This window comes from Acanthochromis polyacanthus, chromosome 19, assembly GCF_021347895.1.
Source record: "Acanthochromis polyacanthus isolate Apoly-LR-REF ecotype Palm Island chromosome 19, KAUST_Apoly_ChrSc, whole genome shotgun sequence".
Lineage (NCBI taxonomy): Eukaryota > Metazoa > Chordata > Actinopteri > Pomacentridae > Acanthochromis > Acanthochromis polyacanthus.
In genome coordinates this window covers 19,565,800-19,592,583 of record NC_067131.1, presented here as the reverse complement: position 1 = coordinate 19,592,583, position 26,784 = coordinate 19,565,800, and the positions used below count along the sequence as shown (strand labels likewise).

Below are 26,784 nucleotides of genomic sequence, written 5' to 3'. Positions count from 1 at the left end.
AGAGAAGAGTAAGGGACCAATTACTGAGCCCTGAGGGACGCCTGTTGATAGGTCGTGTGACCTTGACACCTCCCCTCGCCATGACACTCTGAAGGATCTGCCAGTGAGGTGAGGACTTGAACCACAACAGGACAGAACCTGAGATGCCGAGCTCAGAAAATGTGGAGAGGAGGATTTGATGGTTCACGGTGGCAAAGGCAGCAGACAAGTCCAGCAGCAGTAGGACAGAGGACTGACCAGCAGCTCTCGCCAGCCGCAGAGATTCTGTGACTGATAGGAGTGCAGTCTCAGTGGAGTGGTCGCACCTGAAGCCTGACTGAAAGGGGTCAAGTTGGTTATTGTTCTGCAGATGTTCAGAGACTTGGTTAAATACTGAGCGCTCCAGTATTTTCGACAGGAATGGTAGAAGTGAGACTGGCCTGTAGTTTTCAACCTGGGCTGGGTTGAGATTAGGCTTTTTGAGCAGTGGGGTGACGCGGGCTTGTTTAAAAGTAGCAGGAAAAATGCCAGTTTCCAGGGAGGAGTTGACAATGTGCGTGACTGCAGGTTTGATTGTGGGCAAGATGGTCTGCAGGATGCTGGTGGGTATTGGACTTATCCGTCAGAAATGACACAAGGAACAATTGATTCAATTGTGAGGGTGTTTCTGAGTCCCATCAATTCTCGCCGCCCACTACATATTTAGGTCACCTTATTCAGTATCCATACATAACGTACACATGCATAACACAGACCTTTGCTCAGCGCAAGGCCATCTTATTTGTGGGTACATCTATATTAAATAGCCACAATCTATAGTGTAGTGATTTTTGCCACATTTTTTTTAAGATTTCAGCCGTCGGAAATGATACAACGACTGAGTACTCCACTCTCTGAGTGCTTTTCTTGTTTCCTAATGTGGTGCTACTGAGCAGTTTCATACTGGGGTCATTAAAGTCTCACCAAAATCAAACAACTTATTCCAACATGTCATCAACAAAAACCCTTTTCAAGACCTAAAGATCAAATAACGGAGCTTTGGAGTTAATAGTCATCTTTAGGGATAATTAAGGCCCTCAGTTTGCATAAATATAGTCAGTATTTAAGGATAATAAGTTTTTAAGGATTCATGGACACCCTGCAAGTAGCAGAATGTGCTAAAACCACAAGCCTTGGTTAAAATTACAGAGACAACCACCTTGAAACACAAATGGGATTCCTGCCACCAAAAACCCACCGGAAATAGAAAAAAGGTCATTATCAACCATTATTCAGAGGACCAGTCTGTTACACAGTCAGTCATGCTATTCTGAACTACCTTAACATAAAACAGGTTGTTTTTCTTGTCTTTCTCTGCAAAAAATTAAAACAATCTACCACGACTACAGTCCCATGTTTAGTTATGTTCCACTGCAGGAACTCACACCTTTGTTCCAACAACATGAACTGCCCTAGAGGCAGCGAAAAAAAACAACAACAAATGTCATTTCTTCTTGCCCCCTCAATGTCCCCTTTGTTAGTTCTCTCTTTTTAAATATTGCCATCAAATACACACGTGGACAAAATTGTTGGTACCCCTCAGTTAAAGAAGGAAAAACCCACAATTCTCACTGAAATCACTTGAAACTCACAAAAGTAACAATAAATAAAAATGTATTGAAAATTAAATAATCAAAATCAGCCATCACTTTTGAATTGTTGATTAACATAATTATTTTAAAAAACAAACTAATGAAATAGGGCTGGACAAAAATGATGGTACCCATAACTTAATATTTTGTTGCACAACCTTTTGAGGCAATCACTGCAATTAAACGATTTCTGTATTTGTCAATGAGCGTTCTGCAGCTGTCAACAGGTATTTTGGCCCACTCCTCATGAGCAAACAGCTCCAGTTGTCTCAGGTTTGATGGGTGTCTTCTCCAAATGGCATGTTTCAGCTCCTTCCACATATGTTGAATGGGATTCAGATCTGGGCTCATAGAAGGCCACTTTAGAATAGTCCAACGCTTTTCTCTCAGCCATTCTTGGGTGTTTTTGGCTGTGTGTTTTGGATCGTTGTCCTGTTGGAAGACCCATGACCTGCGACTGAGACCAAGCTTTCTGACACTAGGCAGCACATTTCTCTCCAGAATGCCTTGATAGTCTTCAGATTTCATCGTACCTTGCACACTTTCAAGACACCCTGTGCCAGATGCAGCAAAGCAGCCCCAAAACATTACTGAGCCTCCTCCATGTTTCACCGTAGGGACAGTGTTCTTTTCTTCGTATGCTTGGTTTTTGAGTCTATGAACATAGAGTTGATGTGCCTTACCAAAAAGCTCCAGTTTGGTCTCATCTGTCCAAAGGACATTCTCCCAGAAGCTTTGTGGCTTGTCAACATGCATTTTTTGCAAATTCCAGTCTGGCTTTTTTATGAGTTTTTTTCAGCAGTGGTGTCCTCCTTCGTCGTCTCCCATGAAGTCCACTTTGGCTCAAACAACGACGAATGGTGCGATCTGACACTGATGTACCTTGGCCTTGGAGTTCACCTTTAATTTCTTTGGAGGTTGCTCTGGGCTCTTTGGATACAATTCCAACGATCCGTCTCTTCAATTTGTCATCAATTTTCCTCTTGCGGCCACGTCCAGGGAGGTTGGCTACTGTCCCGTGGGTCTTGAACTTCTGAATAATATGAGCCACTGTTGTCACAGGAACTTCAAGCTGTTTAGAGATGGTCTTATAGCCTTTACCTTTAAGATGTTTGTCTATAATTTTTTTTCGGATGTCCTGGGACAATTCTCTCCTTCGCTTTCTGTTGTCCATGTTCAGTGTGGTACACACCTTTTCACCAAACAGCAGGGTGACTACTTGTCTCCCTTTAAATAGGCAGACTGACTGATTATGAGTTTGGAAACACCTGTGATGTCAATTAAATGACACACCTGAGTTAATCATGTCACTCTGGTCAAATAGTTTTCAATCTTTTATAGAGGTACCATCATTTTTGTCCAGGCCTGTTTCATTAGTTTGTTTTTTTAAATAATTATGTTAATCAACAATTCAAAAGTAATGGCTGTTTTTGATGATTTAATTTTCAATAAATTTTTATTTATTGTTACTTTTGTGAGTTTCAAGTGATTTCAGTGAGAATTGTGGGTTTTTCCTTCTTTAACTGAGGGGTACCAACAATTTTGTCCACGTGTGTACACCAACAAAACCAACAGTAACTATCTCAGTTTCTTTCAATGCTATATTGTGTACGTGCTCATGGAACTGAGGAGTTTTTAAGTTGTGTTAGTAAAATAGGTAGAGTGAGGAAAAAAGAAATTATGTATTAGGTCATGAAAAGTTAAAGATCCATCTAAGTTTCCAAGAAAAACAAACATGTCCAGACAAAAACTTATCTATCCCTACACTGAGGTCACACTGGGTTAACTGTATGGTAAAATCCAGTCTGTGCTGTACTCACCCATGGTCTCCTTTTACCCCCTTCTTTGTCTCTACAGGTGGAACAGGAGACAAGGACCGGGCCCCCATCAGCCATGAATCCTTCCTGCTCATGGCAAACTCCCAGACTGACATGGATGACTGGGTCAAGGCCATACGACGGGTCATCTGGGCGCCATTTGGAGGAGGTAAAGCCAAACCTGTAAACTGAAACATGAGAAATGTCTTTTTTAAAATACAGATTCTCATACTTAGACACTTTTGACTGCACAGCGATGGGCACAATTAAAAATGATAAACACACAAGACAGACAAACATATATTTTAATCAGCATTTTTGCGTAAAAAGCAGAAACCAGCACTTCTGAGGATATTTCATTCAGATTTCTGTCAATAATGTCTGAAAGCATGCCTTCCTAAGACGGGAAGTCTTCGTTTCCTCTCTGCCCTGAAGGCTCCAGAGCCCTCCCAACAATATCTGAAACGAGATCTTGCTACTGAAATAGGAAAAGACTGGAGTCCCCATCTCTGCTCCGTCTGTATTCTACTGTATAAGTTACAAACTTCTGCCCAGTCATGCAAAGTATCGCCTACACTTACTGTGTCTCATTTCTTTAGCCTGCAGTTGATTCTCACCCTGCTGCTGTATTCCCAGTATCGAACAACTCTACCTGACTGCAGAAATGTGATCAGAGTTTGCAGTCAATCTATTCCAGTAAACTGTGGTGTAAATTCAGAAACAGAGGACAGGGAGTTTTTATTTTTCTGCCTGTGTTTTACCTGTTGACACTGAGTAATAACTTAAATACAGTAAAAACAATCATTATTATTATTAAAAAGGTATTTTTCTTCATTGACCAAGTCTCTTCATTTCTTTCTGCATAGCAGTGAACCTGTGGTTTATTCTCACCCTGACTTCTCTGCTCAGCATGTGTAAGTAGTGGACTTGACAGGAGGCCAGAAATACAACCGGGCCTGTCTGGCTGTGAACTCGAACATAAGGAGCAGCTGAACAGCAAGGTGTTGGGTTACAAAGGAGCACTATATTAATAGGGGGATACATGTAGATAACACACTTAGTGACATTAGTGTATGACATCATTAGCCTAATTCTAATCTTAATTTTTAAAAGTCAGGTTTGAGCTCTGCTGCTCACTGCCTCACTGCTACTAATGATGTCCCTATGCTTTTACTACTTATTTCTGTTTGCATGTCTTGTTTTCTTTCATGAACGAGTTTCAAATTGGGTGTAAAAAAAAATTTTTTTTAAACTACAGCAAACAAAGACACAAACAATGTGTGGTCATGTCGTGGATATTTCAGTTTTTTTAAAAAAATTCTACCTAACTTGTGCTTATTTTGAATGAAAAATTACCAGTGGCCTAAAACCGAAGCAGGCAGTAAATGTTCATATTTGAGACACTATAACTTGCAAATGTTTGATATTTAACCTGATAAAATGAAAAGATAAATAAGCCATTATTTAAAGGACACATTATTTAAATGACCACCAATTACTTTATCAATATTTTCAAAAAGTCTTGTTTTTTAGTGTCGTAAGGCGACATCTGCGCTAGCTACATGAGTGCGAAACGTTGCCAACAACTCATATTTATAGAGCATTGAAAGTAATTTTTTTTACACATGTTGTGTTACCCACTGAACCCAAAACCTCACTCCAAAATTCTGCACTCCTTGGAAAAACTGAGAATCCATGTTTGATTCAGCTGCAAACCAAAAGCCATGAGGCAAAAATTCACAGAAAGAACTGGGCTGAGCTGCAGGCTGTTTACACAGAGCAGAGAGGATACAAAGAGAACAATAGAGAAGAATAATTAAAATTTAAGTCAGAAAATATCTATAGTATTCAGAATCACCCATTTCCCATTATTGGTAACATCTAAATGCACTTGAAAAATGTTGCAAATGTTGTTTTCAGACTTACCAGTTTTTGCAAAATAAATAATGAGAGGAATTCAACTTTTGTTTGTTTTGTTTTGTTTTGTTTTGTTTTTTACAAATGTTTGGCATTAGAAATCACATATTTGTGTTCTTTCCACTTATAGTTTGTTTTGTTGAGGTGCGGGACTTTATAATAATAGTGAAAAAAAATCTCACAGTGAGCAAGAATGTGACCGAAGTAAAATACATCCTGAAACTGCTTGGGGTCCGCAGGGATTTAATGACACATAAAGTTCCTGTACTTGTGTAGCAATGTTAACAACAATAACTAAGTAGTTAGCTTGAGCTTAATTTACTTTCACTCTTCTTTCTTGCCATTATGATGTTGAAACGTAGTTTGTTTATAATCTTTACAAAAAATATAATAACATTTGTTCTGGTACAGGACTTCTGAATATCCTTGATCAGTAACATACTTTGTGCTGTTACTTCAATTGTGTTTTTTGTTTGTTTGTTTTAAACAATGGACAAAATCCCATTTCACACTGTATATTGTAATAATAAAATTCAGAAGTCTGATGCTGTTTTCTTTATCTTTATATTAATATCTATATCTTACTGGTATACACACCTGCCTCCCCCCTCTGTTTAGGCTGTTTGGTTTCTTCCACCTGTTGAGCTAGCATAGCCTCAGCAAATCAATGCTAACAGTGTTGCTAATTACAGTATAAGTTGCAGTGAATTCGGGCCCTATACAGTCCAATTATAATACCTTCATAAATTACTAAGAGTTATATAATTTCCCTTAATAATATGACTTCAGTATTAGTGGTTAGCACACACGGAATTAATTGCTAGCTTGTTTTATTAGCAGCTAACGTCTTGTTTTGTAAAGTTAGAATGTAACACTACATTTCTGAAATAAATTCTATAAAATAGGAGATGGACAGAACTACATTTTTATAAAGAGTCCACAGTTAATAATGTCAGTAAAAAATAAAAGGTACACTCTGAACATATAAATATTCCCTTACTAACTTTGTTGGCTAGTTAAACTGCTGTTAGCCGCGAGAGAAAAGTCTTTTAGCCAACACTTACTTCTTCTTTATTGCTATTCAATGCATAGCCCTGGAAATGGATGAATTTATGCATCTGGGGATTTTACAAGTTAATGTGTATGATGGATTTAAACTGTTTATGACAATGCCAGTGATTCAGAAAGTGTACCTACTCTAAATAAACTCAATGATGACGGCCCGGCTGGAGGTGACCTGTTAACCGCTCGGTTACCTCACTCCGGCTCGGTCGTATTTCCAGCCGTCCTCTCGGATTCACAGACCGGAGGTGTGTGTCTCTCGGTTGTCGGTCAAGAATAGATCTGTCGCCAACTTATAGACCTGTCGTTAACAGCCACACCGCGGTCACAGCACACTGACCCCCATCACATTTATCTGCTCGGAGCCCAAACCGCGCCGTCCTTTCTCCACCCGGAGCTCGTCTGTGTTTGTAAATGCGGGATTAATCTACCGGCTGCTGTCAATGCCTGAACCGGGATGGATGAAGTTGGTGAAATGTGGTTTGGAGATGTATAAGAGACGCTCTCTGCTGCTGTGCAGCTCCTGCTCAGTGAATTACTACGATTACTGCGAACTGACAGCAAACTGTGACTGTTGCAGGCAGTCAGCAGGTAACCAGGATGAGGAACCAAACAATTAACCTCGTTTTACCTTTACAGGTGCAGCTTAGAGCTTTTATGTTGTCGTTTTCCAGTATTTTTAAAATGGTGCCCGAATTTTGTTTTTAGTTTGGTTGTTTAATTCATTGATTATTCATTCTAAACCTTCCAGGAGAGTCCATGTGGAAATGTGGAATAACACCTTGTTTTCATGTCAAACCTTCTGTCTGCTATAATCCTCACGGACTGGATCAGTTTCAAGTGTGATGCTGTTATTGGAGGTCCTTAATATGAACAACAAAACAGGAACAGAAATCAGTTGCTCAGTGACTCTTATTCCAGATGTTTCCAGTAAAATAAGAATAGTAGAACACTGGTTTGACTCTAACACATTCAACTTTTACATTAGAGCTGAACTATATGTGAAAAAAATCATATTGCAGTTATTTTAACTGATATGTGATATAAGTCATGTTTTTTTAATTTTATTTATTTTCGACAATACTGTATATAAAAATGTATTAAAATGATTGTGTGATTTTTGAAGTAGTCCATATCAAAAAAGGGGGTTTCTTTATGTCTGGGGAGTATGATTTTAAGTTGTATTTTGTGACACATTTTACTTTTAACAAAAAAAAATCACAGATATTGCACTTGGACATATTTCCATTTTAATAATATTCAGATCAACCGTTCAGCTGTAGTTTACATAAAAGAAAAATTTACTGTTTGTCCTGAATTGACACCCGACAACTCAGCGCTCTCAGTAGATGAGCCATACATCCAACAAAGATGCTTACATGGCGTGTTTTCTTCTTCTGTCTGCAGGGATCTTTGGCCAACGTCTAGAGGACACGGTGCAGTACGAGAAGAAGTTTGGCCCCCGCCTGGCTCCCTTGCTGGTGGAGCAGTGTGTGGACTTCATCAGAGAGAGGGGTCTGGATGAAGAGGGTCTCTTCCGGATGCCAGGACAGGCCAACCTCGTCAAAGAGCTGCAGGAGGCTTTCGACTGTGGGGACAAGCCTTTGTTTGACAGGTAGGGGGAGACAATAAACAAAACATCTTGGTGCTCTGACCTTTACACTCCTGATTCATTTCATTACACTGTTTCTTTTCTCTTTTTTTTTATGTACTAATTTGCAGTAACACAGACGTCCACACGGTGGCATCATTGCTGAAGTTGTACCTCCGAGAGCTGCCTGAACCAGTGATCCCCTTCTCCAAATATGAAGACTTTCTGACCTGTGCGCAGCTTTTGGCCAAAGATGAGGAGGAGGTTTGTGCAGTTTATCTTCTGTGACTAGATGTGTGAATGTTATTGTGTACACAGTAAGTACTATGATTTGTTTTCTATCAGGGGGTCCAGGAGCTTGAAAAGCAAGTTAGCACTCTACCTCTGCCCAACTACAATCTCCTCAAGTACATATGCAAGTAAGTCCACTTGTTATCTGTGCGTTTCCTCATGTGTACTCTTATCTCACTTAACTATCTGAAAAACACACAGTGGTATAAATACAATCACTGACATATCCATAGCTGTATTGTATATTTTTCTATATCATTTCCTAATTGAGATCATCAGGTTCTACTTTAATTGAGTCACTTTGTCATCTCTCTGTAGATTCCTTGATGAGGTCCAGTCCCATTGTAATGAGAACAAGATGAGTGTCCAGAACCTCGCCACAGTATTTGGACCAAATATCCTTCGACCTAAGATGGAGGACCCTGTCACTATCATGGAAGGTGTGGACAACTGATATGACTGAAATCAAGCTAGAAAGTCACTGCTAATTACCTACATTTAATGTAAAGATGTATGTTTATGATCAAACTGAAATAATTTCACTACACCTTGATAACCTGTCTGACTGTGGTCTATATTGTTTAGGTACATCTCTGGTCCAGCATCTGATGACTGTCCTCATTAGGGAACACAACCGTTTGTACTCAGGGAGGGACCTGGAAGGGCCCGCTCTACCCCAAACTGAGCTCCCGATCCAGGGGCATCAGCTCCAACATCGCAGCTTGGGAGCTTGGATCTCTGAAGAAGATCTGCAGACCTGTCCCATCTCCAACCCCGACCAAGAACTGCACAGTAGTGCCTCGTCGCTGGATGCCAAACTGTGTGCAGCTGTCACTCCCACCCAGACTCCCAATCCAAACACGGGACCAAAACTTGGGTCTCCATCAGGGAAGGGCGAGACAGTGGTCAGCCCAAGCAAACAAGCCAAGACCATACCTTCCTGGAAATACTCATTCAAAAGCTCCTCAGCACCTCGTTCCCAGCAGCAAGCTAAGCAGAGCAGCAGCGGCGGCTCAGTGACAGATACAACCAGCGTGTCTTCGGGTGGTGGAGGAGGTGGAAGCGGAGGTAACTGGCTCATGAATGGTTTGTCCTCCTTGAGGGGACACCGGCGCACGTCTTCAGGTGAGCGTTCTGCTCGTGATCGCGACTCCACTGGCTCGTCTCAGAGGCTCTCCACCTACGACAACGTCACTTCTTCCTCCAGCATGGGCAGCGTTCCAAGTGTATCCAGCACACCGTGGTCCACGTCCTCTTGTGAAATCTCCGTCCCCGACTCCGGAAGTGAGCCATCACCACATCAGAACTGTCGAGGTGGGGTAGAGGGTGGAGAAAAAGGTGAGTGGATGGAAGGCCAGAGAGATATTGACAGAGGAAGGGATGGAGGGATGACAACAGAGCCGAGCTCTGAGCAGGACAGTTGTGAGGCCATGGAGCTGTGCAGCAGCAGTGCAGTCTGCAGCGAAAATGGAAACATAGCCATGGTCGCCGGGGTGCCGTCCATCATCATGTCCGAAGATGAAGATAGGACAAACCTAACACTAAGTAGCTTGGCGGAGGGACTGAAGGAAGAGTTGAGAAAACAGAAGACTTCATATGAGGCCAGGATCCAAAAGTAAGACTATAGGGAAAGGTCTTTTAAATTTTTCCAAATGCATGTTGATTTTCTCTTCGTGTTCGTTGTCCAATAATGTCTACTGAGGGTATGTTTATAGATTTAGTGTTGCAATGAGAGGGAAGTTACAAATATAGAATAATATGCAAGATCAAATATACCTGAGAATTGTAGTCCTCAGATGGACTAAGCTCCCAAAACACCAGATCTTACATTTCCCATGATGTATTTTTAAAGAGTCTTTTATTTAACCTTCTCAGGATCGGTTAAAAAAAAAAGACACATTTCAAATCTTGCATGCTCATTTCTAAACATGGATTTTGTGTTAAGAAATTTAAAAGGCACGTGCCATGTTTTTTAAGATTTTGCTGTAATTTCTAAATTCGTATAAAGTCAGAAATCTGATATAATTGTCAAAGTTCCAAAACTCGAAGTGAATGTAAGAAGGCTCCCTGCAAGTCAGAGGCCTCAGCCTGCTCTGAGCACTTCTTTTGCAGTGTTATATTAAGTAGCAGTTTCAAACTGACAACAGATGGAGTTATGCCTGTAGTCTTTGTTGCTAAGATTGTTGCATTGATAGTTCAAGGGATTGTTGGGGTTGTCCACTTGTATACTTTGGATCAGACTTGGGTCTGAACATGCATGGATGTATTTTAAGAGGGTGGACATTTTGAGTAAAGAGAAACAAAAAGAAGTAAAATCCAGGTACCATTTGTCTTAACAGCAGAGTTGGTGGAAGTCTTAAAGTGTACTAATCAGGAACCAGGCAGTCTTCAGGAGACAAAAGCTTTTTTTTAAAATTGTAAATCATGTAAAGGCAATGATGCAAATACAACCCTGGAGCAAAAACATAAACCTGAAATTGTGCATGTGTCTCAAGCTGAGAGAACACACATTATAAAGCTCCTGCAGTGTCTCAGAAGATACACAGCTGCATTAGCACACTGTGTCATCTAGGCAACTAAGCTGATCATTAATGCCTTTCTTAGTAGTACAACTGTTAGTCATCACTGTCAAATGTTTTTAAACCTATAAAGATGACCTGCTAGCAGCAATAACTGTTTTTTTAGCTGCAACACAGAGTTTCCTTCCTTCCTCCACCATCTTCCTTAAGGAGGTTGTAAAAAGAAACCTGACAGTGAAGGCAGCAGGTTTTATTTTTGTCAAATGTCATTGATGTTTTTTTGTCTGTATTGTGTTGCCTCCCATCAGACTGGAGGAGTCCAGCGCTGCTCTCTGTGCCCAGATGGAGCGTTTGGAACAAGAGATGGAGCAGGAGAGGAAGAAGCAACGCATGCTGGAGATCAAACTACGAAACTCCGAGCGGGCACGGGAGGATGCAGAGAACCGCAACCGGCTGTTGGAGAAGGAAATGGAGGATTTCTTTTCCACACTGGGGGATCTGGCCCTGGGTGCGAGAACTAGTGACATTTGAAACAGCATGGCCTCTCATCTGTCTGGGGCCAACACTGTAGCTGTGGTCCAGGTTTACATTTCAGGGCCTGGTTGTCTTTAAAGGGCTCATGTCCTCAGTGTATCAGGACGTTCCTTCAAAAGAAGAGCTGAACAACAAAATAAAAGGCACCATATTTGTGCACATTCAGGACAAGTTGGAAGGAAATTAAAATGTAGAGATGACTGAGGAAATTCTAAAAGAAGTAAATGTCAAACTGGGACTGACTGTGTGATCCCTACCAGGATGGTCTCCACAGAGAAATGAACAGTTTAGACTTTCTTACGCATGCTTGAAAGTGAACGTTAAGAAGATGTGATGATCCTTGTGAATAGTCCAGGGTTTGTCTTGTGAAGGCAGTATTTTAAACAGTTCAGGTGCTTGTAACGTGATCAGTGGAACATAATGCAATTTCCCCGACATTCTCTATAATGGAGAGCACTGACTTCTTCAACCACTACTTTACAAGGACACTCAGTGAATGGATTTTGTGCTGAAACTGCAAGACTTGTTAGAAATGTCAATGTTGAATGCAGACACCTGACTGATATTTATCTTTATGGGGTATTTATCTCAAAGCAATAGTTTGACATTTTGGGAAATACGCTGATTTGCTTCCTTACAGACAGTTGGATTAAAAGTTTGAGACCACTTTTATGTCTATAGGTCAAATAAGGAGCTACAGCTTGCAGCTGATTAGCCTAGCATAACACAAAGAGAAGGAAAAGGCGAGCCTATCTCAGCATGACGGTAGAAATACCCACATCACCTCTAAAGCAAATTAATTAGTATCTTATATCTCATAAACTGAAAACTACAATATGTGCTTTTTTACAGGAGGTTACAGTCTTCATGTTAACCCAAGCTAGCTGGCTCTAGCTTTAATATATTTAGTGGTGTCAGTCTTCTTAGCTGACGTAGCTCACTTCTTAGCTAAGTTTTCTTCCCAAAATGTCAAGCAATTTCTTATACTGCAGGGTCACTTCAGCCTGTAGTGGAAGCTAGCTAGTTATTTTCTTTTTGTCCAGGCTTTGAAAATACAAGAGTTAAAATAGTAATTTTTTGAATGTGGTTTTAATGCTGTGAGTACCAGACATGGAATTCAAACTGAGTGGTAGTGATGGCCAAACTCCCACTGATGTACTTTTCACTTTACTCTTCAAACCTGGGCAACAGAAAGTATTTGTATCCACTAGTTGTAAGTATTTTATGTCATTTGCGTGAACTGACTCTTTATTAACAGCGGAAGCTTTAGCAGAGGTTCCTCCACTTGCATCTATCCTCCTCCATATTTATAAAAAAAACTTGATTTTCCAAAACTGAAGCATTAACAGATGGGATTTCTGCCATAGCTGCCTCTAAATCCTCCTTTGTCCTCAGGCCCTTCCAGTGCCTCTATCGTCACCATCCTCGTGGTTTCCAAGTCCATTTGATGGCAAAGCCTCAGTCTTCGGTTCTCTCCGATCCTCACTGATGTCAGTATACCTTTAACGTACAGACAACGAAAACAATTCTTCAAGCATTTTCATCTTTGCGCATGCTGTCTAGTACACAGGACATGTGGCTCATTTACAGTACACAGTAAATACCAAAGCTGGACCGCCTCAGCTGTTCGCTCACTACAGATCAGAATGGCCTGCCTGGAAGCCATGTTGATTTTGGCACATGAAGCTGAACACTGCCCTCAAAGAAACAATGGAGTTTCCTGGTTGTGCCTTCAGGGAAGTGCTTTTAAATAGGAAAAATGTAGTGTTGCTTGCTTGTCCAGAGATGTAGTGCATATATTCGCCCATAGTACACACAGAGGCTGCATTGGGTTTTTTTCAATATGGAACAAACTGCTGATGAATCCCCAGAAGGTGCCAATTCTTGTGAAAGTGAATTGTGAATTGAATGGAAGTTTTGCATTAAGAATGTATCCTTGTAGTGAATGTAATGTGTTGTTGACGAAACCAGCCCTAAGGGAAAAAAAATGTAAATGATTAACAGAGGGAGGAAAAATTCTAATTACATACACAACAATTACACCCACATTTCTGGCTCCAGCTGGGCTGTATGGAAGACCAAACCTGCCATAATCAAAAACAAATGAATACATTACTTAATAAATATATTATTATGGATTAAAATGCACTAAAAATAATAATCAAAAATATTCATTAATTTATAAAATATTAAATAAATTGCCATTACTGGCGCTTCTGTATTTAATAACCTTTGTATTAATTAGCCTATTTATTTACTTTTCCATACTTTATTTAAATTTCATTTTTAAATGAATCTCTTTGCTTTCCCTCCAATTTATTTAATAACTTGTTAATTTGTGTTTTTAAAGAAAATTTTAACGGTATACAAATACATAAATATATACATAGGCAAATTTAAAAATGAGTAAATTAATACAGAAAAGTAAATTAAATGAGAATACAAAGGTAAATATAAACCAAATTAAAAGTGCTATTTTAATTAATTTATTTTTGAATATAATTTTTGGTACATTTAATGCCATATTAACCTTTTTTTTTTTTTTTTCACTATCATTTTGGCAGCTTTGGTTTTCCATACTGCTGGTTGTGTGATTAGGATAATTTCTATTTGTTTCTAAGCTAAATGAAGACTTGCATATATTTGTGAAAATTGCATGTGGTTATACTGTTGAAAATGTTTTTTCAGCATATCGTCACCAATGAGAAGGGTGTCCAGCAGTATCATAAATAACTAAGTTTTAAAGGGCCTTCTGAGTGTTATAATAGTAAGTGGGTTTTCGGCTGGACAATGTGACTGTTTTATAAAGAACAAAAAGACAATGTTATATTCTTTTGCACAGGTTTACAAGGTAATTGTCCTTTATGAACTGGTCACTCACAGTTCTGAATATAACAGTCTAAACTGACAGCAGGTTCTTTGATTCCTACAGGCATATTTTCCTCTTCTGTATGTCTCGTGACTAAAGCTACATGTTTCTTATTGCTCTGCTGATCATCCATGGTGCTTATTTATTATGGGTTTCCACTATTGTAATGAATGGCCATGTATGGGAATAAAGGTGACAAAGATTACATGTGAGACAGTGGCAAACTTGACTTTTTTAAGCATGTATGAGCATACAGCTGCAAGACTGTTATTTAAATGAATTTGAAAAATGAAATCATTCAACATCAGTCTTAACATTAACAATTAATGATGTGGGTTCAGCTTAGCCTTCAAGTCCTTTCAAGATCTTTTAGTAGACCTGATCACAAAGCATTTGTCTCAGTGAAATTAAGAAGTACAATCACAAATCAAAGTGTATTTCTTTTATTTGCAGTACATGTTTTTTTGTTCTATTTTATTTTTTTGTTTCATTTTTTAAGAGGTGGCATCATGAGATCCCAGTGCATGTATTCTAGTAGTGCACTTCTTCGTTGGTTGCGGTTTTCGGGACACGCAGATCCAGGAATTCTTAAAACTACTTGCATGGCTGGATTCACTAGCAAACATTACAAACCAGCACCATACATATAATGATTTCTTGTAGGTATTTACTCACCTTTTTTGTGTTTCTTAACATCCCAAATCAAAAATCTGTCGGCCACGTGTGAGTCAAAGAACTTAAGGTCTCTGCATCAAACTCTGGCCGACAGATTTGTTTGGTGGGCAAGACCGATTACGTAACATTATGACTATAAACAAGTCACAGAAATAAAAACTGATCTTATACATAAAAAAAGAAAGACATGGATTGACAGTACCAAACATTTTCTTTACCTTCAGGAGACAGCTAACAAACGCTAGGCCCATCACATACTACTAGCACAGTTTGCTGAAGGTATTGCACATTTAGTTTAAAAAGAAAACAAAATAAAAAGAACCAAAAAAAATACATACAACAATTCTCTCACTTCTAGGTGAAGTATACATAATGTACAAAACTAGAAGTCTGTTGAAACCGACAAATAGTACACTTTCAAATAAATAAATAATGGAATCTGTTATTCACACGTCTTCGATAGCTAATTCTGCAGGCAACTAAGTATATGCAAGAACTGGCAGAAATTCAGCGTGAGGTAGTTCATCAAAGCCGACTTAAATCAGACTGAAATTGTTTGGAGAGATGTAATAATAATTATGATGAAGCAACAACAACCTAAGAAGAAAATTAAAATTAAAAAAATACTCCAATTGGTGCCCCTAATGTTGGGCTGAGAAAATTAAGAGCACTTTAGAGAACAAACGGTTTTCAGATTTTTTTTTTCCCCTTTCTTTTTTAGCTAATATGACAAATGGATACATATCACTGTTTAACTTCCTGTTAATGCCGTTTTTTTAAAATTGTGACACTGCTTATGTCTTGGTTAGTATTACTACATATTTACCACTTGGCAATTTGTTTATTTGCTGTTAGAAGCTACAATAAGTGATTGCAGGCTGATTTTAGTTTTGCACTGTATTTTCTGGCCCTGCAGCTGCTAACTCTGTAGCTTAAAGCTTAATGGTTTAAAGGAGTGGTTTACTCCTTTTATTCTGGTGATCTCTGGCAACAGCTGTTTGTGACAAGTGTTTACAAAGTGGTGATTCACAAATCACAAAATGAAAGCAGGTTGCACCACATAAAATACTTCTGACACAAAGATAATTGTGTAGCTAATTGAAAAAGCTAATGTTAGCTTTTAATATATTAAACATTACCAGTTGTGTAACTAACTGACAAAGTCAACATTTGCTGGCTAGTATAATAAATATTGTGCAGCTAAGTTACAATCTAATGTTTGTCTGCTAATGCATAAAATAGTAAAGGCTGCACAACTAACTGACACAGCTAACATTTCCTTGCTCAATGCTAACTGTTTCATAGGTTAGTGTCACAGCTAACCTTTCTTTGAAATTATATTAAATATTAACAGTTGTGTAGGTAACTGACAAAGCTAACATAAGCTTGTTAATATGTTGATTATTAACAGTTGTTTAGCTGACTAGCAAAGCTAACATCAGCTTGTTAACAAATTAAATGCAAACAGCGGTGGAGCTTAGTGAGAAAACCATCGTGTGCTTGCTACTATATTAAATGTGAACAGTTGTGCAGTTAAGTGACAAGCTAATTAATGTTTGCGAGCATAAAATTTTTTTAAGGGCTTTACAGCTAAATGACGCTGCTAATGTTTGCTTGCAAAAACCTTACATAACTCAGAAAAGACAAAGCTAACATTTGTTTGTTAATATGTTTAACATTAACAGTTGAGTAGCTAACTGACAGAACTAATGTTCGCTTCTTCATATAATATGTGCCAGCTGTTCAGTGACAAAGCTAGCAATTGCTTGTTAACAATAACAGCTGTTTGGTTAACTGGCAAAGGTAACATTTACTTGTTAACATATTAAATATTAACAGTTGTGTAGCTGAGTGACAAAACTAGAGTTTGTCTGCTAATAAACAAAATACTCAGGGCAGTGAAGCTAACAAATACAATTCACACTTGCTTACAAATGTATGCTAATTGTTCCATAGGTCAGAGACGAAACTCATATTTGCTTGCTAATTTAAAAAATATTCTTGGTTGTGCTGTTAACATTCGATTGCTAATATTTGCAAGTTAAGTGTTGACTATGTCATAACAAAGCTCATGTTTGCGTGTGCCATTAGTAATTATGTAGCAGAGTGACAAGGCTAGCTTGTTTGTTAATAGACAACCCGTTTAGTCTGAAATATTAAAGCGGTAATGCAATAATGTCGATACTCTGACTAGACACTTGTAAACTCATGAGTTTTAAGAATTAAATTCTATGAAATAATATATTTGACAATGATTATAGTCTGAATGGGCAAATTAGGTTAGCGTAATGACATATTTCCAACTTAATCCAACACACAAATGGATATATAGACAAAACAAAGTAATATCTATATTTACATAGGATTAGAAGCTTAATATAGCATGATTTTTATCAGTTTATCTGTTGCTTCAATTTTTACGATCAAAAACAGTTCTTAAATTTTAATGAAGCAACCAGATTTGGTAAACCACCAATTTTAAACTTGGTATTTGTTATTAGTTCGTAATACACTTAGCATTGGATCAACAAATAGCTGATGCCAGTCCAGAACGTGAAACAGGAGGAGCCACAGTGCAGCAATACTTTACATCATTGAATGAATAGTAATATTTGTGTTTAACTTGATATATTGGGCAGACAAGTTGTCAAAGCACATTACAGCTCAGAGCAACGGTGTATGCTACAGCTTAAAGATAAACTCGCCACTTTGCTCTGAGCTTCTTTAAAAAAAAAAAAAAAAAACATTCATGTCAAAAACCAAGACAGGTTTTAGACAAACAGTTGTGTTACACAATTAAACAATCCTAGCACAGTGACGTTTAATCCTTTGCTGTCATCGTCCACAACATCTGCTCATGATCCATGCAAGAGCACAGCACATATTAACTCTGCCTCTTGCAGACATGGTTTATTGAAGCAAACATTTTGGAGCAGGCAGATTAGCTGCAAGAAATAAGCTAATATGATGAGTTTAAAGTTGAATAACTATGATTCGGGCTTTTTTCAGTTAGTACCACCAGTGTTAAACAAGTTACATAAACACTGTGGCAGTTTGGCTCTCAGATGCGTCTTCATTACTAAAACATCAATTGCCTTCATACAACTTTATCCAAAGCCATCCACAAAATACTGACATTAATGCAGTCACAGAGTTCACTCCTTTAGTTTGATCCAGTAGTTGAACTTAAAAACTTCAATTTTTCTATCTTACAATCATCACATTAAATAAGTACTCAAAGGAAAGATTTTTAAAAACTGTTGTTAACCGATAATTTGGTTGCTGTCACTGCAAAGAAACACTTCTTTTTACTTTGATGAAAGACCTTGATAAACCTGCCTTTTCTTCTGAAATGACTCAAACACATGCTTAAGCCCCTCAATGCATACATCAGCACCTTCTTTACCCTGCAAGACACTACAGTCTCCTGCTCAAAATCAAAACAAGTAGAAAAATATACAATACATTTGTGAGAACTACAACGCCATCATACATTATTGTTTTGACATGAAAACTACTGTTGTTATCCGGACGCCATAAAAGCCTACACATCATCAATACACTTCCTTCCACGTACTCAGGAATGAATGACAAACAACAGGCACTTTTCCTTTCAAAACAAAATCTACTACACGTAAGAAGGGCACTATTATTGCATACAGTAAGATTAATTTGACTCTGGTATTGGTGCTGCTATGATTCTTTTAGCTTCATTCGCAAATGCAGGCAAGTCTGGTAGTGTTTGGCCAACTTTTATCAAACAAAAAAAAAATCATTTTCAGATTTCCAAATTCACAAAAGTACATTAATAATAATGGAGATCTGGGAGTGGGTGGCAGACATGTTTTCACACCGTTCCATCAGGCTGCAGAATCGCTATCCCTTCCGAGACACCAAACATCGACACGTTCACATGCGTTCTCAAAAAAAATAATTCACAATTCCCTACTTGACCGAAGCACATTCTACTTGCACCGTCACCGACTTCACAACCTCACACAACTTTATATCTCGAAAAAACCTCTCAAAGCACGATGACGAACATTCCAAAGTCCTGTAGCGTTACCGAAACAATTCCGCCTATCTGGGTCCATATTGTCGCACAACCTGTTGCAGATAAGAGGTACTTTAGAGCACTTAAAAATGCAGAAGACCGTCATCGAGAAGGTATTTTGCAGGACCTAACCGTGCCATTATCAATCCTGTGGCTGAAATGTCGACGATAAAATCAATCAATCTCTGCATTTTGAAAATCCGACTGGAAATGCGAAGTGAAGAATCAGGAAATGATAAAGCTTTCATTACATTTTACAATGTAGGATGTAGTAGTGACTCACAAGAAAAGCCTTTTTACAAATAAATCTGAATGATCTCATGGACATGTCGTACGAATTTAAAACAATATCCAGATTATGGGGGATAAAAGAGATAAGGGGAGTACTAAGACCATACATTTGTCAATTAAATTAGGTTTCAATGGCTCACTGCAAACTTGTATCGAAGATAAAACTACATCTACCATAAAATCTGTACAAACTCAGTCTACATTTATATGGCAAGTTGTAAAAGCAGTAGCTTACAAGTGAAACAAAATGACTTTCAAAAGAAAAATAGATCACATTAAAACATTTTACAGATATTTCTTTAAATTTTCACTGTCGGTCAATACAAACCGCAACATAGTGAAATCATAAAAATTCTCTTATCTTAGGTTTCTGAAAAAATTAAGAAATGCCACAATAAATTACAGCTAGGACTCAAATGAAAAGAAATCCTAATTTCAACAAAAAAGAAGACCGTAACTGTCATTGAAAAAAAGATCTGTCCTTTCAGAAATGTTTCTCAAACAGCTAGCTGGCTAAACGCTACACTACTGAAGACAAGCACGGAGAAGAGGGAAATACAGAGGGGGTGGGATCAGGAGCCGGTGTCGGGCTGCTGGTCCAGGATGTGACCGGGGGAAGGGTGGTGTGGCCTGGACCAGGACCAGGACCAGGAGGAGGTGTAGATGATAGTCATCTGCAGCAGCCCATGGGGCCAGTGGCCGTAGCAGCAATGGCGGCGGTGCTGGCCGTCTCCAGGCTGCTGTCGGTGTCGGTCAGGGTCGGGTTGGTGGACATGGAGGAGACGTCGTTGGCGGAGGAGGAGGAGGACGTGGAAGTGGAAGGGTGGTGCTGGTGGTGCTGGTGGGAGCTGCTGCTCACTGCTGCACCTGTGCTATGAGAAGCAGGAGAAGACCTGTGGTCAGCCATTGACAGTCTGTGTGTAACTGCAGCTGAGCTTCATCAACGAGTCTTGGGCTTTTATCACTGCTTTTAAGTTCTTATCTTGGTCATAACAACGGCTAGCTTTACTCGCTGTACTTTGGTTTTTATATTAGCATTAATATTGAGAACAAACATCCATCCATCCATCCGTCCGTCCGTCCACCGCTTAATCCCTATACTCTGAGCGGCGTCTGCTCCCAAACTGCAGGGGGCAGTGTATCGCAAACACACATCTACCTAGTCTTCTACCCTAGTACTAAACTAGGGTAGAAGAAGTTTGCTATTGTTTAAACCACTTACAATATGGTATTTTATTGAATAGTTGCATTTCAGTAATTAGTAGGGCTGGTCCAAGTAGCAATTTATGGGCTCCGGATATTCGGCCTGATTAATGATGAATATCCGAATATTCGGATCGGGTTGTAACGTCCGACAGTGGGGTTAGGGGGGTCCGAATCCAAATATTTGGATCTCAAAATAAATATTCTGATACCACTGTAACAACCAAATATTCGGGTCCAGCCCTAGTAGTTAGTTTTAATTTCACACCATGAATTGTTCATAACCCAGTTGTCACGGTGATCTTTGTGGGATGAATCGTATAAATTCCCGTATCTCTGAACTTGTGCTGCAAGGAGCTCCTGGTCTTCAGCCGGCTTTCCACGTGTCTCCATCTGCGTAGTTCGAAAAATATGGAGGTGCACGATGCAGAAATTTTCCCCATGAGAAGGGGCATGTGAGGGGGCGTGGCTGCTAAAATGATGTAATTTTTCCGCACAGAGCCGCACGGACCTCACGGACGCGGCAAGCATAAAACAAGCTTTGGGGTGAATGCATCCCATTCACATTCACACCTACAGACAATGTAGTGTTATCAATTAACCTCAGCATGTTTTTGGACTGCGAGAGGAAGCCGGAGAAAACCCATATATATACAGGAAGAACATAAAAGGACCGGGACATGAACCGAGGGTCTTCTAGCTGCAGAGTGAAAGTGTTAATCATCAAGTCACTGTGCAGCCTCACAACAAACATTCCATCATATTATGATATTCAATGATCTGACAAGTATCTCATAGGGACAAACAGATTATCAAATTGGTTGATTATTGTGGACAATATTTGACATTTTTACAATTATTGGAATCTGTAGGGTTTTTTTTGACCGACTGATACATTAAATGTGCTTAGGCTAAGGCTATGCTAACAGCTGGTGGTTCAGTTTGAAGGCAGTCATAAATTACCCTAAAACAGAGTCTGTAGAACAATAATAAATAATTATGCTTTGTGATATGGACCTTAGTGGGCAATAAAAGTGATACAACAGTGAAGGCTTAAGAAAATAGAGAGGAACAGCATATAGAACCTCATGAGACAAACTGATCAGTCTCAGTCAATCCCACATAAATAGAGGAGATTTAATTTAATCACTCCTATTTCTATTGTACATATTTAGCTATAGTCATCTTTACTGATGAAGAGTCTAGTTATGAATGGCAGAGTCCCTGCTATAACATGCTGGTAAAGCATTATATCTAATGTATTTTAATAATATTGATTATCAGCCTTTCTTAATGAACAAATAATCACTAATGGCATAAAAACTACAAAAAAGAAAACTGAAGAAAAATATCAGTTGATTCCTAGTGTCTCAGCATCAATTGTTGCAGTAGAGATAACCTTCATAATCATAAGTCTTCAGAGATCATTGTATGGACTCAATATCAGAACTATGATGGTCAGATGCTGCATGTCTTTGAAATTAGAAAAATACCGTTCTGGAAGATATTATTAGACCACTGTGATAGCCGTTTTCTGTCTCTTTCTTTGCTGTTCTTGGTAGAGCACTAGTGCATTTTCTTCTTCAAGTTACAGCTTATTGCTGATCCAAAGCGAGTTAGCAGTGGCTTTCTCACTGTATCCATCTTCATAACACCCCAAGATGCTGACTGATGTTGACTTTTCTATGACACTAACAAGCAACTGGAATTGCTGTAAAGGTCAAGTGATGTAGTTTCAATTGATATGCACCACATCTTACTGCAATAAATATTTTGAGAGCAATCCAACCGAGAAGAAGGGATGTGGATTTGAAAAGCCAAGTACATCCATTACATGCTGTATAAACACTGTGGTAGACTAAAATTGTTATCCTGTCTAATAATCCTATGCTACTTTGAAGATTTTAAAAAATGTAAGCAGGGTCAAAGCAGAACATGGTACAAGTGTCAAAGCAGTCTGCTAATTCAGTCACTCTGCTGCCCACATACTGTATGTTCCCATTAGAGGGATTACTGAGAGGAAGTCAAAGTGGTGCAAATGTGAGCCGAGAGGGAAAAGATCTGTCACTCAGCAGCCATATTACAGTCTCTAGCAACGTAACACTACAAAACTGGCCATGCTGAGGTGTCATGTATAGTACAAACATTTTCATTTTGTCCTTTTCAAGCTCACTAGAAAATGTAGTTTTTCTGTTTGGGCACTAAGAGACAAAAGAAATTCCACTAACCTATGGACGCCGGCTGTCCCCTGATGACTCCATTCTTTGTTCTCTCTTCCCAGTCCAGCACTTCTTTATATATCAACTCTGCAACACACGGAATATGATCATTTGTTTAAGAGCAGTTAGGAAGTGAAGAAAAGGAGAATGAAAAACATGAGTTCAAACACAAATGTGGTGGTTGTCAGTTTTAGAGACAATTATGAACGTTCTGGTTTGTGGTCACAGGAAATTGACTAGTTTAAATGCAAGTCCGTTTATGGAACAACAGTTTGTCTTATGAGCATTTGCTGACCAATGTGGCCAGATAATGCTTTAAACCCTAAACCTAAACCTTTGTATCCTCCAGATTCTCAGAACTTGAGGGGATGGCATCCCGTGAAATACTGGAGCATTTTACACAACAGTCTCCAGTTAAAATGTGAGATCAACATCTCTGTCTATTCTGGTAGCATTTAAATAACTTGAAAGTCTTGTCTAGACCGATCTGACACTTTAAGCAGCAGAGATGCTTGGTTTATCTGCTTAAAGGATGCAGATAAACGGAGAAATTAAAAAGATTAAAGAAATTTGACTCCATGCCAAATAGAAAGAGACAATTGCAAAAGCCTAACCTTGATCATTACGAAGCTACCTTGAGGACAATGAGTTTCAATTAACTGCCTGAGCAGCAGGTGGAACTTCAAACCCACCAGTCCATTTTGGCGTCTACAATGAGTGTTTTTAGCAGAGAAAAAAAACAGGAATAAAAACAGTACTGTTCCAGCAGCTTTATTTCTTTGAACCTTGGACATTTAAGACAGGATGATTTCATTCTAACGAGCTAGAAATGTGGCAACGTGTCCTTCAGCAAGCTGTGAGAAATCGGAAAACAGCAACAAGTCACACCTCAGGTGGGATTCTCCCGTTGTCGTTATTACCCTGTCTACACAGAGAAGATATTCAAAAAGAACATCAACCTCACCAACGCCACCCAGTTCCCCTCTGGTGTTCTTCAGAGGTCAATCACAGATCCACTACTGTTTTCCATTTACACATTGCCTTGGGGGTCTTAACTTCCCACAACTATGAACCAAGTTAAAGGTCATCCAGCTATAGTTTAGTTCACATAAAATACAGTAATAACGGCAGCCACTCAGATTTTAGTCCCCTAACAGAATGCTGAATTTCGTAGAACCACCTGCAGCTTCAGATTCTAAGGTCTCTTTGTGCACCACTGAATTCCCATGAGTCAGCTCTAATTCAGTCTTGTGCATCTTATCCAAGTACTTGATTTCATTATTAACTACCGTTTGTCTCTTGTTTTCTCTGCATAAAGAACAGTTAAAGGATGAAAAGTTAAAGGTCCCTTCAAGTCAGGGACTAAACCATTTAAAACTGTTCTGTCTTGGAAAATCACTTGTGTCTTTTGTTTTTATAGAAAACAAACTCCTTAAAAATTCTCCCCACATTAAAAATGCACATACTGTTTAATTACTCCGCCAAAGAACGCAGCAGAGTTACGTGATGATCGGCGCAGATTTGTTGGTGTGCAACATTACTCAAAAACAGGCAAATGGATTTGGATGAAATTTTCAAGGAAAGTCAAAAATGACAAGGACCAACTGATTACATTTTGGTAGTGATGCTACTTATAGTATAGATCCACAGATTTGTTAAAGATTTCTGTATCATTGCAAAATAATGGCACTCCATCGCTGTAACAATAACTACAAGTGAACACTACGTCAATTGTATGCTGACAATCACATGAATGCGATCCTACTACAAATTGACCCCTGCAGACTAGTCAGGACTTGTCCGTCGGAAAAGATACAGCGCCTGAGCAGCCTTGGCCAAGTACTGCTCTGTCCGAGTGCTTTTCTTGTTTTAACACATAACTGCTGAAAACAACCTATTTTACTTCATTCTCAGTTTATTTATCACACTTCCTATATGCTCTGAACCCCACGTAGTTTGAGTGTTTTTGCTGCTGTCCCATTTTCACATACTGTAGGCTCATTTTTCACTGCAATATTCAGGTCTGCACCTCCATATAGAAAGCACAACCACGAATAGAAGATGTCAAAAATCTTAGAGACACAACAAGGGTTACATTTTTTGATGAGTAAAATGGGGTAAAAATTAAATCAACATGTACGACATTTTTACATGTTCCCATAGGTGTTACCAATACTGTAAAAATGGTGACTAGATATTTTACTACTTACATGCTTTATTTGTTTCATATTTCTCTGTTTAAACACAGTCTGCAGTTCAGCTGAGAAGTCATAGAATTTTTGTCACAGGTCTGTTGGTCACAGCTGAAACACTAATTGGCGTCACAGCTCCTTCAAGCAGCATAGAATTTTTAGTTTTAAACAGGAGCTGGTGCAGAATTATATTTGTGGTAAATCTTTAAATGACACAGGCAGGATAGAGGGATTTCTATGAAATATCCCGATTATAAGCTTAGATTTGGTTACAACAGAACAATACATCACAGCCGAGTGGTTCAAGGATGGTGAGAAAGTTAAAAATTCTGCAATTGTTCTCTTCATACAGTTTTTGCACATACAAATGTTGGCATTTTAAAAAGACAATGTGTCTATTTAACTACCAGCAAGTTTTGGGGTTCAGTGTAGCTGCATACCGACAACCAAGCTACCACTCTTACATACTGTGCTAACATGTAGACTTAAAATGAATCTTAAAGTGAGTTGTGAGAAACTTCCTATGGCTTCGCTGCAACTCTGCACTGATATCCTTTTTATCGAAAAACAACAAAACAGTGAAGTGAAATATATGCAAAGGATTTTTGTGAGTGGAGGGGAATTTAATCCGTGCTTTTGTTTCATCACAGCAGGAATGGTGAGCTGGCATTCCTGTGAAAACCCTTTATCCACATGAGAATAAATGGAGCTGCCAGGCTGTTAGTACGTGTCCTTATCGTACCTGTTCCTGTCTCCCCTCAGTGCTAACCAGGGAGTTTAATATTTGGGGACCTCCTTGTTGTTCGAAACAGAAGTTATTACTCACGGTCAAGTATTTGCTGTTGGTCCCCATAGCTGTGAATCTCCCCACCTCTCCTCTCTGCTCATATATAGAGCTAAGCCACATCTTATAGGCCACATTTCAGGCAGTGATAACCGGAACATAAGCAGATCTCTATGCAACTTGTGCATTGGTTATTTCTAGAGCAAAAATGAGGACTCCCTCCGATATTGGGTCGTTTATAAATTCTGACATACTGTGCAGAGAAAAGCATGCAACTCCCTTCAAGAACGAAGATTAAATGTCCCACAGGCTGTGAAGCACAAAGCCAGACCATCGTTATTCAACACACTGCAAAAAGCTAAGTACTTATGACAGCTTATCAGAGAGAAGAGAAAGAGGAAGAGAGGAGAGGAGAGGAGAGGAGAGGAGAGGAGAGGAGAGGAGAGGAGAGGGAGAGGGAGAGGGAGAGGAGAAGAAGATGAGAAGAGAAGAGGGGGAGGAGAGGAGAGGGGAGGAGATGGAGATGAGAGGTTTCCTACCTTTCCATTCCTCCACTGTGTGCTCTCTCTCATCCAGCTGCTTGTCTGTGATCACGGGTGGCGGCTGGAAAAAAAAAAACAACGATGTGTTTTCTACACTGCAGTCTTTTTACAAAATGGTCCTTAAAACACATTTTATTCACGCTGAGGAAAATAATGTTTGTTCACAAAAGAATGCAACAAAATCCTGAAATGTCGCAACATTTCATGACTAAGTGTTCCCCTCAGCTCTGCTGAAAATCTTAACTTTTAGTTACATGTTCCACAATGACCATTTTTCCTTTTGCCTTTCTACATCAACGCATTTTCCAGTCCTTTAACACAGAAATAATCCATCAGCAAGGAAAGTCCACTGTCTGGTAGCTGGTGAAGGCACACTGACTAATAATGACATTATCAGATGCTCTTTTCAATCGCTGACTAGATATCAGTGCCGTGTGTTGCTGTAGGAAGTCTGTAAAGCAACATTTATGAGTTTCTGACTACCACACCTGAGCTTCAATCTGCCTGTTTTCATTCAAACTAAACAGGTCATTGAGTAAATTACGGAGAGGAGTCTTTAAGTGAATTCATACGTGAAAAGCTACAGCATCAGCTAATGATTGCACAGGATAGAA

At 39.1% G+C, this 26,784-nt stretch overlaps 2 protein-coding genes across 6 annotated transcripts in view; one reads left to right on the top strand and one right to left on the bottom strand.

The window, feature by feature from the left end:
• si:dkey-191m6.4 (rho GTPase-activating protein 22) overlaps positions 1 to 14,422 on the top strand; it is a 55,832-nt gene extending 41,410 nt beyond the window's left edge. For both annotated transcript variants that reach the window (XM_022217264.2, XM_051939162.1), the window contains 7 exons: positions 3,468 to 3,596; positions 7,814 to 8,021; positions 8,129 to 8,261; positions 8,343 to 8,416; positions 8,607 to 8,728; positions 8,874 to 9,903; positions 11,116 to 14,422. In XM_022217264.2, the coding sequence (XP_022072956.2) occupies positions 3,468 to 3,596; positions 7,814 to 8,021; positions 8,129 to 8,261; positions 8,343 to 8,416; positions 8,607 to 8,728; positions 8,874 to 9,903; positions 11,116 to 11,338 (1,919 nt within the window). In that variant the 3' untranslated portion in view covers positions 11,339 to 14,422. The remainder of the gene's footprint in view (positions 1 to 3,467; positions 3,597 to 7,813; positions 8,022 to 8,128; positions 8,262 to 8,342; positions 8,417 to 8,606; positions 8,729 to 8,873; positions 9,904 to 11,115) is intronic.
• A 215-nt stretch (positions 14,423 to 14,637) lies between these two features.
• mapk8b (mitogen-activated protein kinase 8b) overlaps positions 14,638 to 26,784 on the bottom strand; it is a 52,384-nt gene continuing 40,237 nt past the window's right edge. For 2 of the 4 annotated variants that reach the window (XM_051939165.1, XM_051939164.1), the window contains exons 10-12: positions 26,168 to 26,231; positions 22,662 to 22,739; positions 14,638 to 20,097 (exon numbers count right to left, since the gene is read on the bottom strand). In XM_051939165.1, coding sequence (XP_051795125.1) covers positions 19,901 to 20,097; positions 22,662 to 22,739; positions 26,168 to 26,231 — 339 coding nt within the window. In that variant the 3' untranslated portion in view covers positions 14,638 to 19,900. Of the gene's footprint in view, positions 20,103 to 22,661; positions 22,740 to 26,167; positions 26,232 to 26,784 lie in introns of all 4 variants that reach the window. The other 2 variants (XM_051939167.1, XM_051939166.1) reach the window with 2 other exon arrangements.